Below are 18,121 nucleotides of genomic sequence, written 5' to 3'. Positions count from 1 at the left end.
TTCAGAACTTTGAATTGTCAGCCTGTGTTAAATGTGCTGACTAATTCTGAAAGCATAATGAATGTTTTCTCTGACATTTCTTCTTGTAAGGAAAATATGTTTCAAATACATTTTTTCTATTGCACAGGTCACTATTCACTGTTCATAGTGTGTGTATGATAATTCTTACAGGGCTATGGCTACTGATACTGTTTTAAGGAGGTTTGCATGGCTGCATTCTCAGAGCATCCCAGATTATGTTAAAAATGAGATTTTAAATCCTCCTTTGGATAGAAGATTTAGTCTTTGATCCCTCTGCTGCAGATGTGATCAAAAAGTGTGATGAAAGGTATAAGCTGATCCAGGTAATCTCTAAGATTTTTCAGCCTTCCTTTTCCAATTTTTCTAAGGGATTCTGAAACTCCTCATCCAATTTTGGAAAAAAGCAGAATAAACAGTTTCAACAAAATACAGCTAAACAGTTATTTAAAAAGAAATGGAAAGAATACAAGCCACAAACCAACGAAAATAGAAGACAGTCCAACAAGTCTGAATGATTATTCAAGAGATCTGGCAATTCCCCACCACTCTGGTCCCTTTTTTCTTCTAGAAAGTCTGAATCTCTATTTTGCTCTTTGGCAACAGATAGTTTCAGACAAATGGGTTCTGAAGATCATTCATCAATGTTACAGATGGCAGTGGGAGAATATTCCTTATTTCCAGTCTCATTCTCTCACTCAGACTCTTGTTTATACCACTTCTTCATCATATGCTGTCCTAAGGAGTGATAGAACCAGTTAAGAATGTTCTTAATTCCAAGGAAAGAAAATGTTTAAAGATCTGTTCTGGATCTTTCTTTCCTCAACCCGCTTGTGATAGTGCCCAAATTCAAAATGATGCCACTTCACAACCTGTTACCCTTTTCAAATTTGCTGGTAACACTAGACTTGAAAGATGCTTATCTTCACATCATTATTCATCCAAACTTCAAGTGTTACTTAAGGCACTGTGTGTCTGGATTACATTGTCAGTTCTCTGCCTTACCATTTGGACTATTCGCTGCTCCAAGAGTGTTCACAAAGTGTCTAGCTGCAGTTATAAATCATTGCGGGCTATTGGGCATCCACATTTCTCCATATTTAGATGACTTGCTTATCTTTGCAGAGCCTTTTTCAAAGTGTCAGGAATCTTTCTCTTGGGTGAGTGATCTCTTACACAAGGTGGGATTACAAGAGAGCAATCAAAAGTCTTTCTTGACTCCTTCACACAGGGAGATATTCTTGGGATATCAACAGGCAAGAAGTCTGTCCAGGACTCAATGCAAGAAGGTCTGGAAGACAGATGCATTTTCTTTTCTTTTCTATGGACAGGAATGTTCTTGTATGCTTTTCCACCCTTTCCACAAATATCCAGGGTACTTCTGAAGATTCAGAAGGGATCCCCCAAGATCATTTTGGTTACTCCCTTCTTTTTAAAATGGCCAGGGGCAGTTACTACAAGCTTCTTTACAGACTGGATCTACTTAAACAAGAACTGGGGTGTTTGGTTCACCTGGAAATCAATCAACTTCAAGTGACTGCCTGGATGATAGGGTCTTAAGTTCCTTTAGGCACCTATTCATTGAGTATGTGCAGGTACTAACTGAGGCAAGAAAATGTGCTACTAGAAAATCATATATTAACAAATGGAGAAGGTTTTCTAGTTGGTGCCAACAACATAGCCAGCACCCATTCAGACCTAGGTTTTCTCTTGTTTTACAGTATTTGGGTGAATTACTATCCTATGACCTTTCTTATTCCACTGCCAAGGTTCATTTATCAGCTCTTTTAGTATGTCTGCTCATGGATCCTCTTCTTTCAATGCAGTCAAAATATTTTTGAGAAGGGTTTTGCACAAGAACCCTCGAAATAATCTTGCTCTGTTTGAATCAAATAACTTAGCTGGTGAGGTTCTCTACACGGAAAACAGTTTTACTGATTGCTCTGACCTCTGCAAGAAGAGTATCTGAGATGCAAGCACTTATGGTGAGTCAAGCCTATCTCATTTTCCACAGGGAAAGGGTTTCTTTGAGTACTAATCCTTCTTTTATGACCAAAGTGGTATCTGACTTTAATTTAAACCAAATTATCCTTCACCCTGTTTTCTTTCCTGAATCTAAAAATGAGAGAGACAGGGTGTTTCATACCTGGGATGTTCACAAATAAATCGGGTCCTGTCTTGACAGAACAATTTTTCAGTTCTTCAGATCAATTGTTCATTTTTTGTGAAGATAAGAAGTGACAGCCTGTGTCAAACCAGACTATTTCCAAATGGTTGTCCAAGGCTATTACCTTTTGTTAAACTCAGCAAACAAAACTACCAAGGCAGAGTCAAGGCTCACTCTACCAGGCCCTTTGCTTATCAAGCCTTTTTTTAAAGGGTTGGATTCTAGAAGTATTCTAGAAGCTGCTGGTTGGTCCTCCGTACATACTTTTGCAAAGCACCCTAAGCTTGATTCCTTGTGTAGATCCAGGTCAGGCTTTCCTAGGATCATTCTCCTGAGGCTCCTGGGCTCTTTTTCTTCTGCCTCCCAAATGCAGTAAGCTAAGGTAATCTACCCATATGTTTAAGGCTACTAAAGCAGTGATCAATATGATGAACATAGTACAGTTGTGTAAGGAAACTTACCGTAACAGTAGATATTTGAATTATCATTGCTGCAGTAGTTGCTCCATCTCTCCATCCCCCTTGTTTTTTGGTATTATTTTATGCAAGGGTATAGACATTTAGTTTTTATTGCTACTAGCATTATCCTTTCAGGGCTCAGCCTCCTGCTGTCTCTGTTGACAGAAAAGCTTTTGAAGGTCTTGGCACCCAAACTTGTGTTTTAGTCTGCCCTGCTCAAGCTGCCTGACAATTTGGGTGCATGGAAAGTGCACTGAAGCTTTGGAAGCAAGTCAGATGTTATATTCTTGGCAAGATATAACACTATAGCTAAAGCTACTGCAATAGTGATCATTCAAACATCTACTGTTATGGTAAGTTCAACTTACACAACTGTACTTTCCATGGTCTTAAACGGTGTTGTGTAATACATGTGGCACATTTTTCCCTGTTATTGATAATTTTAGCACTGTCTTGAGCTAATGTTCCCCAATGGTGCATTTCAGTCATAGATCTTTAAACAGAACAGATCAAACATTGCTCATAGACCAAGAATGATTGTGCTAACTTTGTGCAGCATCATTTTATGATAATTTACTTCTTTTTACTAATATGGATTTATATCATTTAAATGGTGGACTTGCTATGTTTTTCGTGTGTGTGTGTATATATATATATATATATATATATATATATATATATATATATATATATATAAATATATATATATATATAAACAACTATTTCATTTGTTTCAATATTTGTTGCAGTACATATAAATACTTATATGTTTAACTTAGTGTTTTAAAAGGAACACATTTTTGTAACTTTTGAAAAAGTACATAAACAGAAAGGTAGGGAAACCAACAGATTCAAATGGTGGTGGAACACATACTTGTGGATGTAAGCAAGGAAATTATTTTTTATCAAGGCTTTGTATGAGGACTTTTAAAGTAATCACCCTACTCTCAGTAGTTCTGCTGTACAAAGTATTTTAATAGATTTATTTTAGGCTTGTACTTTATTTTTTTTAAATCCATGCAGTAGTGCTAGCAACAGGCTCTATTACACCTAACACTCCACTTGTAGCATCAGGCTTTACAACATTACTGGGAGAGTGTTTATTTGCTGATTTTACCCACCCTGTTCAACATTATTGCTCACTTATTAAATCAGACAATAAATCCGTGATCTTTTCTTTTAAAACAGTGGTTTTGCACCTGTGAATACCTCTGTGTTCAGGGAATTCTAAAAATCAAATCTTCCTCATTTATTTATTTATTATCCTCCAACAGTGGACCCATTGTTAAAGCCACTGCCTATGCCTCTAACTTCTATTCTACATAAATAGTTGTACTAATAATGCAGTTTATGTCTGCAACTATAATGAGATTTGTAAAAAACTATGATAGAATATCCATATAAATAAACTCTATAACAAGGCAAAGAAATTGTTGAATGCTTATATTAAATATCATTCTATTTCCCTTAAGACCACACTTAAGCAAACTAGCTCAAGGGAACATTTAAGAAGTTCATAAAGCTGTATATGAACTTAAAATAGCCACTAAAACCAAAAATGACTTGTAGTCTTTCTTTAAATATGTCAGAAGTTAAGAACTATCACCCAACCCAAAGGAAGTAGTTAATATCCTAACTAACAAATTTAGTACAAATTTTACTTCAGCCACAGTTATTGGTGTTCTGTGAGCTCCACAGTCACAGCCACCCCTTTTATTGCTCAGAAATTCATGTTGATGCAAAGCCTATTGCATCATATTACATTTTTAAAGAAACCAGAGTACTATTCTAAAATTGTCCCTGACCCCCCGGCACACACACACACACACACACACACACACACACACACACACACACACACACGCACGCACGCATGCACGCACGCACACACACACACATTATTGGCATTTTTCCTGATTGTTGAGCAAAGAAACCGAGAATTGTGTTCCAGAGAGATGTGGTAGGTTATCTGCTGTTCGGCAAATTAGATGTGTGTTCAGCAAATTAGATGTGTGTGCTTACTAGTGTGTCTGTTAACATCTTCAAAATTTGGAATAGTGTCTGTCATAATGTGAAACCAAATGCTAAGCAGTCCTTTACAAACTTTAACAGGGAAGCTCACTCGTTCTTAAAAATACTATTTTGAAGAGCTATTGTATTTCATTATTATTTGCCATGAATTTTTTCTTAGTTCTTAACATTCAGTGTGTGACGGACACTTTCAGTGTGCAACATTGAACTTTTAAGACTCAGAATGAAGAAAGTTCCTCATAATGAGGTACACTTGAGAGGTGTCATAGTAAAAAGTAGGTTGACCTTCATAATGTCGTCATCTGGAATGTCGAACCCACTTCCGTGAACACCGAACTGCGACTTCACAAAACCTCGAATACCGAATTTCCAAGCTACAAAATCTCACCCTCTTTTTTACCCATGTTAGCACTTGCTTGTAGGTGTGGTGTGGTCGGAAATGTCGAAATTCGAGGTTTTTTTGACATTTGAAAGTTTTTTCCGTTCTGGTTTCGCGGGAACGGCTCAGTGATGTGGCCGTTCGGTAATACGTGATCGACATTATGAAGATATACCAAAAAAGTGTCTAGTATAACATGCAATGCAGCCTTAAATTAAAAAAAATACAACAAAACAAAGCAGAACAACTATCAGAGCATCAGAGAAAGAGGATATAACAATAAAGCAGTGTCAGTGGCACAGCAAGTAGCATGCTTGCCTTTGGTAACAAAGGCTGTGGGTTCTACTCCCACACCAGCTAGATCAGTAGTTGCACTACAGTACACTGCTTAATATGTCATCCTTCATATGAGACTTTAAACTAAGCCCCCATCTACCCGAGTCAGTGGTAGTTTGGGTTCATGTAAAAGATCCCATGCCACCTATCAAAAGGAGAATGGGGATTTCCCTGATGCCCCTGCTACATCCTCTAGTAGCAGTATAAATGCCACTTAAGGTCTCCCTTCAAAAAAAGGCTACTAGCTTAGTGGGACTAACATACTCAACAAAGGATAAATAAAACAGTATGAAATAGGTACAATGTTAGTTCCTAAAGGTAATAAGGAGAAGCTGGGTATTTAAAATCATTTTAAATCCCCCCCCCCAGGTAGTCATCATTGTTTTATTCCCTTGAAACATGACATGTAAATACAGTTGCAGTGTGGCCTTGACTTATTCATATTATAATAACAAGTCAGAGACCAGTTGCCATAATGGTTAAGGTCTTTGCTTCTCATGCACAAGGTACAAGTTTTGATCCTGACCTCTGGCCAATGCCTGTTTGGAGTTTGCATGCTCTCCCTGTGTCTCTGTGGGATTCCGCCTATCTCAAAAAACATACTAAGTGTTTCCATCTCAAACTCACCAAAAAGAATGGTGCTGTGGGCAGTGGCACAGACTCAAGCTTGCATCCTATGGGGTAAGAGTTGTATAAACTAACCACTCTGTCCATCTTCTGTGGTGTGCAGTACACTTCTGACAGGAGAATATGGATCACAGACTATGCACTGTAGAAATAAAGCTAATCACTTGATGGTGTAAAATATGTCTGTCACCAAATGGGCATGTGTACTTGATGGTGAGAAGTGGGTTGATTAGGGCCTATTCTGACCTACGTCAGGGACCCATGCTAATAGTGGGAGGGGTGTATGTTTCCCTATTGGCCAGTGTCTGTCTTCCCATAATGCCCATCTCTGGTCCAATAAGCTAAAGGCCAGTGTCCAGTTGCCCACCTTGGGTAACCAGGGATAGTTATGTTGAGTGAACACTGGATGTAAAACCAATTAACCTTTTAAACATGAAATAAAGAACTGCTGCACTCGGTGTAGGTTCAGTGACAAGATGCAGCTGCACATGATGGTAAGGAGGAGGATGGACATCCTATGTATCCTGGAGACAAGAAGGGCAGTGCAGCAAAGCCACTTGGCTTGGGAGCCAGAGTCTACTACTCAGGAGTAGGGCAATCTACAAATGGTGTTGGAATGGCTTCTTTGAGGGATGCCATCACAATTAGTGACAGTCATGGCAATCAGACTCCAGTGTGGTGATAGGACAGTATTCATATTCATAGTCTGTGCCCTACAGCAGGATTACGCTAGTGAGGAAAAGAATATTGCAGTTGCAGGCCTACTAGATAAAGCAAGACAACATGAATTGGTGTTGGTTCAGCAAGAGAGACAGTCATAGGATCACATACAAGAGTGGCTAGCATGCAAATCTGGTAGATTTCTTTCTAGAAAGGAAATGTCAGTGGGGTAGAATTAGTGATTGCAAAGCCATCTTCAGTAATCCCAACAAAATAAACCACTGGTTGCAACAATCAGCTGCAAGCAGTGGTCAGAGAAGGCTCTATGGTCAACAGAGAACAGGTTGGAGAACAGGAAGTTGACTGGAGAGAAAGCGCAATAGTTCAAGGAATTAGGGCTCTAACACCTCATGAAGAAGAGGAAATAGATGGAGTTGAAGAAGAATGGCAATGCCTCAAAACAGCATGTGCAAGGACTACCGAACAGATTTGTATCTGAGCAGGTATGAAAATAAGGTACCTAAGAAAGTGAGTGGTGGAATGCAGAAGTCCAAGAAATCATCAAAAGAAGGAGGGAGAACAGGAAAAAGTGGTAGGTAGAAAAGATAGACAAGTCTAGGAAGGAATACTGGTTGGCTAACAAAGAAGCTAAGAAATGAGTTGCAGTAGTAAAGAACAAGGCATCAGAGGTACTCTACCAGCTTCTAGAAAGGAAGTGAGTAGATGGCATCAAGAATCTATATCAGGTTGCAAGATAAAGACAGAAATATAGTCAGTTGCCTTTCATAAGGGGTGCCAGCAACAGCTTGCTCAGTAGTCCACAAAACATTAAAGGCAGATGGAAGGAGTGTTTCTAACTGAATGAAGAAAACCCCACAGAAGCTATACTGCCCCAGACACAGCCTACGATGAGAGAAGAGGAGGAGCTCCCAAGAGAAGAAGAAGAAGATGTAAGAACAGCACTGAAGAAAATGAAGTCAGGGAAAGCAGCAAGCTCAGATGAGGAGAAAGTAGATAAGATAAAGATGTTGGATGAGATAAGCAAGAAATGGCTGCTGTGAGTACTCATAACAATGTGGAGAGAAAGGCATATCCCAGATGACTGGAGAATAAGCTTATTAGTGTCAATGTACAAAAAAAAAGGAGACATTCACAATTGCGAGCAATAGAGAGGTATCAAACTCCTGTCACACTGCATGAAAGTTCTGGAGAGAGGGACTGAAAAATGAATATGCAGTAGAAACTAAGATGGGATATGAGCAGTTCAGATTCAAAACAGGATGCAGCATAACTGACCCAATGTTTGCAGTGAGACAGATTGTTAAGAAGAACTTAGAGATGAGGAAAGATTCCAACTGGGCATTCCTAGACTTGGAGAAAGCACATGACAAGGTCCCAAGAAAGCTGAATTGAGCAGTCCTGCAGTGGTTCAAAGTCCCAGAAAAATTTATATTGAATTAGTGCAGGCTATGTACAAGGACCCAATGACTCAAGTACAAACAGTGTTTGGTCTCACAGAGGGGTTCCCATTGGGAGAGGGTGTGCATCATGATTCACCTCTGAGCCCACTGCTGCTTATACTTGTGATGGACTACATTAGAAAACAGATCAGAGGGGACAGATCAACAAAGTTGCTGTATGCAAATAATGTGGCATTACAAACAGACTGAGCAAGAACTTCTACAAAGGATAGGGGAATGGAATGCAAAAATGAAGACACTTGGGATGAAACTGAGTACAGATAAGACAGTTGTAATGATTTCTCCAAGTCTTTTCAGTTTCTAATACCATGATGCGAATGGACCCTATTCCTAAGTCAAAGTATGATTAAAGTTCATGAAATTAGTATTGTTTCAATCTTTGATGTCAGCCAGTAGTGCTCTTCACAGCACCTGCAATGTGCCCAGTAATGACTCTTTCTGCAGTTCATATGGAGTTACATGTATTGGCAACATATCTAAATACGAATATAAATTATTTTTTATAAGGCCCGATGGTCCTACTACTATTGGAACTGTCTTGGTATCTTTTTTCCACATTGTTCTCATTTCTGCCTGCAGATTTTGATATTTTATGACTTTGTGTCTCTGTACACAAGAAACTAGTCACTGGGTGTGGCAATTTCAATGATCAATGCTACTCTTGCCTTCTTTTCTTGGACCACTATATCTGGTTTTCTAGCATCTATCTTTTGAACTGTTGGTAATGGATGATCCCACGTGATGTAGACTTCTTCATTTTCTATGATGCTTTGTGGCCCATGTTTCCAGTGTTTTTAGTCACTTCAGTACCGTAATGTTTGCACAATCCCCAGCGCAACAGCCTTGCCACATTATTATGCCTTTCAGTATATAGTTCTTCTGCCATTAGTATGTCACAACCAGCAACGAGGTGTGCAACTGTTTCCAATTCGGTTTTACAAAACCTATATTTGTCTGTTTCTCCCACATGTTCAATGGACTTTATAAACCAATGTGTATGCAGCCCATTATCTTGGGCCGCCAATATTAACCTTTCATCTCTTGGTTTGAATTCGCCTCTCCTCAACCATTCCTGTGTTCATTCCTGATCAACACAAGGTTCTTTCAGAAGTTTTCTATACTTGCAACTATATTTATGCTTTTTCCACATTTCTTGCCTTCTCATCTGATCCTTCACCTTATATTCTTTCTCTTGTTTTTTTGGCACATTCAGTTGTTGCCTGATTTTTATCTACTTCTGTTTTGATTTCCATTCCTGCTTGATGCTAGATTTATTCTCCTCATGTTTCAAAACTTTAGTTCTTGTGAAGTCAGCAAATATGTGTGGATTCCCACAATTGCAGATCTATATATATAAAATCAATTTCAAGGAGGCCCATCCCACCTTTGGAACGGTGAAAATATAATCTTGGTATGCACTGATTTTTATAAATCATTTGGTGAGCATGAAGCATCCTTCTTGTTTTCCTATCTAATCTATCTAACATGTTTTGAGGTCACTCCAATCACTCCAAAACTGTAAGGAAGAACAGGAAGAGCAAATTGGTTTATAGCTTTGATTTTGTTCCTGTCAGTGCTGTTTTCAGGATCAATTTAAGTCTTCTGAAATATTCCTTACTAATTTTATTCATATTTGTTCATGTTTTATTGTTGATCTTTCATCAGTTCCCAAATATTTATACACTCTTTCTTGCTCAAATTCTTTTATATCACCTTCTTGTCCTAACCTGATGTTTTCCTGGCGTTGCAGTTTTCCTGCTTTAAAGCTTGCTTTTGCACATTTATCAAGACCAAATGACATTCTTATATCATCTGAAAAAGTTTTGACAACTTGCAGTTGTGCTTTCAGTTCCTCATCTGATGAACTATACAATTTTAAATCATCGAGAAAGAGGAGGCGAGAAGTATTTACACTTTGTTGTTTTCTAGGAGCCAGATTATAGCCATGGACTTAGCTGTTGAGTAAACAGCTTAATGGAGTAAGGGCAAGGCAGAATAGTAATGGTGACCAAGAGTCACCCTGGAATATCCCCCTTTGAATTTTTATGCATGGGATAACAATTTGTCCTTTATCATGGCTTAATTGCAAAGTGGAATGCCACTGTTGTATAGTGACTGTAATGTAGTTGATCAATGTAGAGTGTATCTTATACATTTTTATGCACTCTTTTATCCATGAATGAGGGATACTATCAAATGCTTGTTTGTAGTCAATCCATGCCATACTTAGATTCTTCCCCTTTTTACAGTTCTCCACTATGACTTTATTTAACAATAATGATCCTTTGTCCCATATGACTTTCTTTTATTGGCCTTTTGTCCTACTGCTATAATTGAGTTTTCTTCGAAATGACTATAAACTCTGTCGGCATCAATTCCCATGTATAGTTTATAGGTCGTCAGAAGGCAAGTTATTGGTCTATAATATTTAGGGTAACTTGCAGATTCACCCTTAAGTAGGAGCAATGTTTTTCCTGTTGTTAGCCAGGTTGGTGTCTGTTTTGTGTGCACATATAAATAGTTCTTAATCATGGCTAAATCTTTGTACAAAGATGTTAAGTGAGGTACTGCATCTGGGCCTGGGATTTTCCAATTACAGACTTTTTTTAACTTTGTTTCAATCTTTCTAGATGTTACTTCATCCCATTTCATATCCTTTATCTTTAAAATATTTATATTTTCTTTTACTTCTTCTATCCATTTAGCATCTTTGGTATGTTCCACATGATCTTCATAGATACTTCTCCAAAATGTATCTATTTCTTCTTTTTTGTGGTCTTTCAATTCCTTTTACCTTATTTCCCACTTCTCTATAAAACCTTTTTGGGTCATCAATAAATTGCTTATTTTCCATGTTTTCTTTATATTTATCTTCATATCTTTTAAGCGTTTCTGCCTGTGCTGAAATTTTTAGTTTGTTATTTGCGATAGTGTATGATAGATCCTGTTCTGTTCTAATATTGCGCATTGCTTTTATCACGTCTATCTTTCTTAGTATTTTTGTTGATCTATTCCCTCTTCTACAGTCTTCTAACAGTGACATTTCTTGTCTTAATTGCATTATAATTTTCTCTGTTTGATATTTCCATGATGATATTCAATTTCTCCCCTTCCTTTCCTTCTGTTCTTGTGGTAGAATTTTATCAGTTATTAATTTAGCTGCACAGTAATGTATCCTGTTTACTTCTGTTATATTGCATGGATCTCTATGAACAGTCCTAATTACTGTGTTCATTTGTTTTATCAGACTTCTGACTTTTTGGGTTTTATTAACCTTCTGCAGTCTATTTCTTTCATTGATCTTGCTATATCTGTCCATGTCTATTAAATCAGGCAATTCTTCTCTTAGCTCATTTTCTTCCAAACTGAGGGCACATCCCTTGTTTTCCAGTTTCTGCAGGCATTCTATAAAGGGTTCTATAGCATCTAGCTGTGGCAAATCTCTTTAGTTTCAACCTGTGCTGTCGGTTGCTCTAACATATGGGAACTCACTGGCCTATCACTCCTCAACATTGACTGCATCAAAGTTTCCACAGTTTCCTGTTTCCTTTCCTGTCTAGCTTCATGTATACATTTATACTGATTTCTGTGGAAGGCTCCAAATTATCTTGATATGGCACCTGACCAATTGCTTCCTGTTCCACTTGTTTCCCTTTAATTTGGATATCCAGTACTCTATCCTGTTGTGGTACTTTCTGAATTAGACTTTCTGCATTAAATCCTTCACTTTGCAGGTACTCCATAACCTCAATTTCTATTTCTTTAACTTCACCATCACTAATCTCCTTTTCTGCTTTTCCTCCTTGTCTTCTTATTTTTTTGTATTGTAAAGTTTTCCATGTCCGGATTCCTTTGCCTATATTTCTTTTCAAATATTTTTGGTGCTGCTCTTTTTGTATTGGCTAGTTTTGCTTTCTCCTTTGCATAAATATTACACCATAATTATAGCTCTTTTTCTTTCCCATGTCCATATTTCTTCTAAGCTGTTTCCTGATCTTCCAGTTTCTCCCTGTTTGGGGACACACTGCATCCTGCTGTGATGTAACATGTGTTAGACCTTCTACATCAAATCCTTCACTTCACAGGCAATCCGTAACTTTAAATTCTATTTTTTTAACTTCTACTTTATTGATCTTCTTTTCTGCATTCCATCTTTGTGATATTTTTTCATTGAGAAATTTTCCATATCCAGATGCCTTTGCCAGTATTTCTCTTCAAATATCTTTGGGGCTGCCTTTTTTACATTGATTAATTTGGCTTTCTCCTTTGTATAAATATTGCACCATATCAAATCTCTCTTTCTTTCCCATGTCCATATTTCTTTTTTATACTTTTCAAATATCTCTTGGTTTTGTTGTTTATATTTTTGCACTTCCACAGATGCTTCTTTTTCAAAACAGATCAAGGTTTCTTGATCTATATAATGTTTTTTCCCAAATCTGTTGTATTAATTAACACAAATTTTCATTTGATGCTTCTGACAGTTTTTCTTGAGGAAGTATTTTTCTTTCCTCTAATTTCTCTCTTAATCATTTTGTATGTCTTGTGTCTGGAAATTCTAGTTTTTTTGCATAATAATAACAATACATAATTTCTTTCTTACCCTCAATAGTCTACTTTATCGTCTGCATGGCTCTTCTTTGGCCTATCAGTTTTTGTGATTTTTGTGGACTGCTACTTCCTTCCACAACAGGGGGAGGCATCTTCCCCCTGGGCCAGGCCCGGCCCCATTGTAGGAATGTTTATATATTTTGAGGAGTCTACACTGTCATCTTTTCCAGTCCTGGCACCAGTGTGCCTACCAGGATTGGACACTTTTTTTATCCTGGGTCTTGTGCACCCAGCTATCTTTTTTTAGTTGCTGACCTACTTCTGTCCATGATATATGCTATATAAATACAGTCTATATATCAGTGTTGCCTTGTTGAGATTTTGTGAAAACAGGGTCCAACTCATGAAGGTACTCACCAAGACTTGAGGATGAATTCAATTTTAGCAGTACTACTCTCCTTTGCTTGCTTGCTAACTTTTCATCTCTCCATTTGGACCCCAAGTTCAGTAGAGACAAAGAGATGAGATATAAGATAAGATAGAAGAACAGGTTAACAGCTTCAGGTATCTGGGAGGGGTGGTGTAGGGGATGGGAAGTCTGAATGAGGAGGTCAAGACTAGAATTAGAAGTGCTGCAGCTAACTGGCACAGAGAATCAGGGGTAGTGTGTAATAGATGAAAGCCAAATAATCTGAAAAGTAAGGTATACAAAACAGTGGTGTGACTAGTACTACTGTATGGTACAGAAACCTCAGCAGTAAAGGCAGAGCAGTTGACGAAACTAGAGCTAATGTATATGAAGTGCCTGAGATAGGAAGTAGGATGCACACTGTGGATAAATAAAGAAATAAAGACATAAGAGCAGAAGCCAAAGTATCTCCAATTGCAGAAAAGGTAAACGAGAACGGATTATGGTGGTTTGGGCACAAATCAGAAAAGCAATCCAGTGAAGAAGATTTGGGATAGACTGGAAGAAGACAAGAGAAAACAAGGATGTCCAGCAAAGTGCTAGATGGATTATATGAGAGAAGATCTGTGACAGTCAGGCATGAGTGTTGAAGAAGGCTGGGGAATGGTACTGAACAGAGAGAGAGATGGCGACAGTTGATATGACACCCGACCCCATGTAAAAAATGGGGTTGTTGTTGATGATATTGATGATGATGATGATGATGATGATGATGATGAATAACAAGTCAGGGCTCTAATGTATGCACTGGCTACTGTCACTGACCATTTTATGAAAACAAGCATCAGCAAATGTCTGAAGAGTTGCAGCATATGTTCTGAAAATAAAATGGCAAATGAGCTGAATGTCATAAGTAATGCAACTGTAAAGGCTTTTAATATTCTTGTACTTTGAAATAAGTTGTATTCCTTATATGCTAAATTTGTTTGATAAAATGAATGTTCTGATGTATATCAAGCATTTTGTACTGATCATTTTCACAATTCATATTCAATGTTTGGGACCGAGTAAAATATGTAGTACCTGGAGCACCTTGATTATAATCTGAATTTGTGAAAAAGACAGCTCTGTTAAGCATGATTCTGGTCTAAGAAAGGTGTGTAACCCCTTAATTGCTGAGTATTTCCAGAATGTCTGTCTTCACACATTACTGACTGGTTTGGGTTATTTTGCTTGTTGCATTTAATAGCCTCTATCTTCAAAATGATCTTGCAATTGTTAATGAAATTTGCAGTGAATGGTACTAGCATAATTATAGAAATGGACCATTAGACTAGCATACCTCAAAATATAGATGTGAAAATCTAGGACAAAGCCCTTGAAAATCAGGGATGTGCTCCAAATCAGGGTATCTTAATTAATGTAAAATCTGCATATTCCACATTTTGCATCTCCTCCTGTTTCCTATAATTCCGTAAGATGCGAGGCACAGATAACCATAAAATAGTAGTGACGGTAACAAAAGAAGAAAAAAATATGAAGTTGATGTAGTATTTATCATTGTTATGAAAGGAATGTTTAATTAGATCTATACTTTTATACACTACAGACATACACACTTCTCTCTCTCTTTCCTTCCCTGAGATATCACTTCCTGGGTCAAGCTCATATCTAACACATAAATTGATCCATTTGGGCAATTTTAATATAAGTTTAGGCATCCTGCATACAGAAAAGGAAGATAGTGGGGAGCACATGAAAGTGTAGAAAGGGTAGGGAATAGAAAGTGAGGAAAGGTAAAGGGTTTCCCTATGTTGCAGCATGGTGCAAGTAGTGAAAAAATAAACACCTAAAGCAGATGATCCATTTCTTAGCCATGATCAGAACCACAATGTATACAGTTTGTAATCATTTTCTACACTCTTAATTTTTTGCACTGACATTTCAAAGGCTATTGGGCATTATTTTAGGATGGAATTGGCTAAATGCTCAGAAACATTTGATGGGACTTTCAGCTAAGTGCAGTTAGAATATATGATTTGTTTTAGATGAGTAGCTATGTCTGAAAGAGTTACAGTTTTGAAAAAAACATGTAGCTTGTACATTGTGATATTAGCCCATCCATGATCACTAACAGTCCCATGCAAGTAACTGCATCTGTTGTTGTCGCCTATACAAATTGAGATTACTTAGGCATTTCACAGTATAGCATGATTAATCTATTCAAATTCTACTGTTATATTATAAAAGATTATACTGATTGCCCAGTGCAGCAAATTACATAATAAAGGACCTGTACCTTATGTTCTGAGACACACCACTCTCTCTCTTTCTCTCTCTCTCTCTCTCCCCCTACCTCTTTTTGTCTCTCTTCTTCTCTATCAAAGAACAGAATAGATTCATGCTTTACAAATCCCTCTACAGTCAAGACCTCTTGGGCAGAGTTGGAAGGGGTAAGGTCAGCAATGAAACACAAAGCATCAAACAAATCAGAAAGCAAGAAAAGAAAAGTGCAGAGTGTATCAAGCGGTCTTTCCAAGTCACTATCCAGTAAAGCACAGGGAGGATGAAGGGGCACTTCAGTCACCTATACCTCATAGCTTGAATCGACTCAGTCTAAATTATGATATGCTATTATAACACATTTGCCAAAGTCTTTTGGGTTGAATTGGGTGAATATGAATGTAGCTGCAGACAGGTGTTGGTAACACATAGTTCTCAGTAATGTTAGCATAAGGCAAAACATGCATCTATTTTGTGCTATGCATGTGAGGACTCTCAGAATTTAAATCAAACCTGGAAACCGCAACAATAAAATACTATAAATAAAACCCATCTGATATTAAACAAAAAATGACCTCTATTTAAACTGAGTACCAAGTTAAAAAAGCAAACTCGTATACGGTGACCCAATGAGTCCCAGATCATTGTGAAACCAGAAAGCAAAGGGAAGATGAAACCTCCAAAAATTTCATTGCATCTTGATCTCATTGGACAGAAGGAAATATGCTCTGTCCCGGTATACCTAGATGAGATATTTAGCCAGACCTTGGAGAAACAACAACAACAAAAGATCATGTAAATGCAGATGGAAAAAGTCTTTGACAATAAACTTCAACTGACTATTTCAGCATCCAGTAAGCAGCTGAGAATTAGGGCCGACTTGAACAGATGCCTAGAAATAAATAATAAATAAATAGAAAGGATGCAGCTGGGAAGGTATAATGATAAGAGTAAATGCCCCAATAAATCTTACAGGACAATGTAGAGAGTTGAAAGGTCAAAACCCAAATCCATTAGTTCTCACCCATTTGCCAGTCTTTGTCTCAGCAGTAAATGCTGCAGCATGGTAAAAACAAGTTTTGCATCCTGTCATCAGAAAATGACCCAGTCTGAGAAAAAGACTTCTTCTTGCCCCAATACCAACTGCTAAGTGCACTGCAAAAACAAATCAGCCACTTTTATAATTCTGAAGGGACCCAATCTGATTGCTTTGGACCCGTATACTGAAAACTCTAACCACATTATTTCAAGTTTGTACAAAATATCTGCCAAACTAACTAAGCTAATTAACATAAACAGAAGAGGCCAATAAGAGGAGCTAGAAAAAAAAACATTTATGGCATGGCTGGCAGAATTGTCTGCCAGAAATCATAAGTCATAGCTTATGGGAGGGCTGCATGGTGCAGGAACAAAAGTGGGACTTGCCATATACAAATCCGGAGGGCAGAACTGTGTGATAATCTGCTTTTCAAATTAGGGCACTTTACCCATATTGGGGCACTAGAGAACTTTGTAGCTTAGACTCCTACCCTCAAGATAAAGGGGCCGTTGCATCTTAAACATTAAGAAAAAAAAATCAATATTTAATGCTATTTTCTGCATCATCAATATATATATAAAAATACAAAGATTGCTTTTATCCAGAAATGCATTCTGTTTTTTTAGATATCAAAATTATATAATTAGGTGTTCTGATAGTTTTTGTTTATTTGGAAAAGCTTATCCAGACCCTGTCACAACTTGCTGTAAAGGAAAGGTTAGTTTGCTTTTTGCTTTTTTGTATTTTGTATTACTTCATTGCTTTATTCTATTTGGAAACTGTGATTTGTTTTCTTTACACTGTGTTTTACTTGTATTCTTCTTTTAATTGCATATTTAAATCAGGAAAGAGATCACAGCTGTGTCTCTTTTGAGTCAAACAGAAATTAAGTTTTCTCCACCCTCCCACAGTGGTGCTGTTGTGTTTTTAAACTGGACTGCCTTTCTAGTTGCCTCTCCCTTATGTTAATTTGACCACATATCTTATTCCCTGTTCACTTTCATTGGCTGCTGTGAGTAAGCACAAAATTATCATTTTGTGAAATCATTCCCCTTCAGCTAGTTAAATTTATTGGTCATCCCACTGTATTCCATAGAACCAGAATACAAAGTTCCCACCCATTTCCAATCTATCTTGCTGTTTTAAAATTAGTGGCTCTCCACTTAGATAGCTAAAGCTTAGTTACCTTCTCTTTCATATATAACTGCTTAATGAATACTGCAACTCTTAGGATATTAACCCATTTTTCCATCGTACCTTTAAAATCTGAAACATCAAATCCAAGATCACTAATTACTGGAAAGCCCATATTCTGCCTCTCAGTAGTCATCTTGGGATTAGTGCTTCTGTTTTGCTCCTGGTAAGAGAGCAGCATAGGGACATTATTTCCTGGAGACTGCTAATCACCAGAAAGCCTAATAACAGGTTCATAGGTGCCAGCTTGGAATGTGTGATTATATTTTGCTCCTGGTGAAAGAAGGAGCAGAGTGCATTGACTCTTGACTTTTTCTGGTTGGGCAGCGAGTGTCAGTGCTTGACGTTCCTTATTGGTCTGGTTGCTATTCAAGGCATTTACCAGGAAAAGGCACCAACAAGCCTACAGACCCTTGCTTCATCTGGGACAAGACTGTGGATAACCAAACAGGCTGTGGCCTGCTTCTCATCTTGGGATCAGTGCCAAT

The 18,121-nt window shown here is 37.7% G+C and overlaps 1 protein-coding gene across 1 annotated transcript in view; it reads right to left on the bottom strand.

The window, feature by feature from the left end:
• Positions 1–17,769, bottom strand: part of LOC122816239 (serine/threonine-protein phosphatase 2A regulatory subunit B'' subunit gamma-like) — a 161,389-nt gene extending 143,620 nt beyond the window's left edge. The window contains exons 1-2 of the mRNA XM_044088982.1: positions 17,626–17,769; positions 5,063–5,261 (exon numbers count right to left, since the gene is read on the bottom strand). Of these exons, the coding sequence (XP_043944917.1) occupies positions 5,063–5,261; positions 17,626–17,769 (343 nt within the window). The remainder of the gene's footprint in view (positions 1–5,062; positions 5,262–17,625) is intronic.
• Positions 17,770–18,121: the final 352 nt, after the last annotated feature.

The sequence above is a fragment of the Protopterus annectens genome, chromosome 12.part0 (genome assembly GCF_019279795.1).
Source record: "Protopterus annectens isolate FY-2018-M chromosome 12.part0, PAN1.0, whole genome shotgun sequence".
Classification (NCBI taxonomy): domain Eukaryota; kingdom Metazoa; phylum Chordata; order Ceratodontiformes; family Protopteridae; genus Protopterus; species Protopterus annectens.
This window is presented reverse-complemented; position numbering and strand designations above follow the sequence as displayed.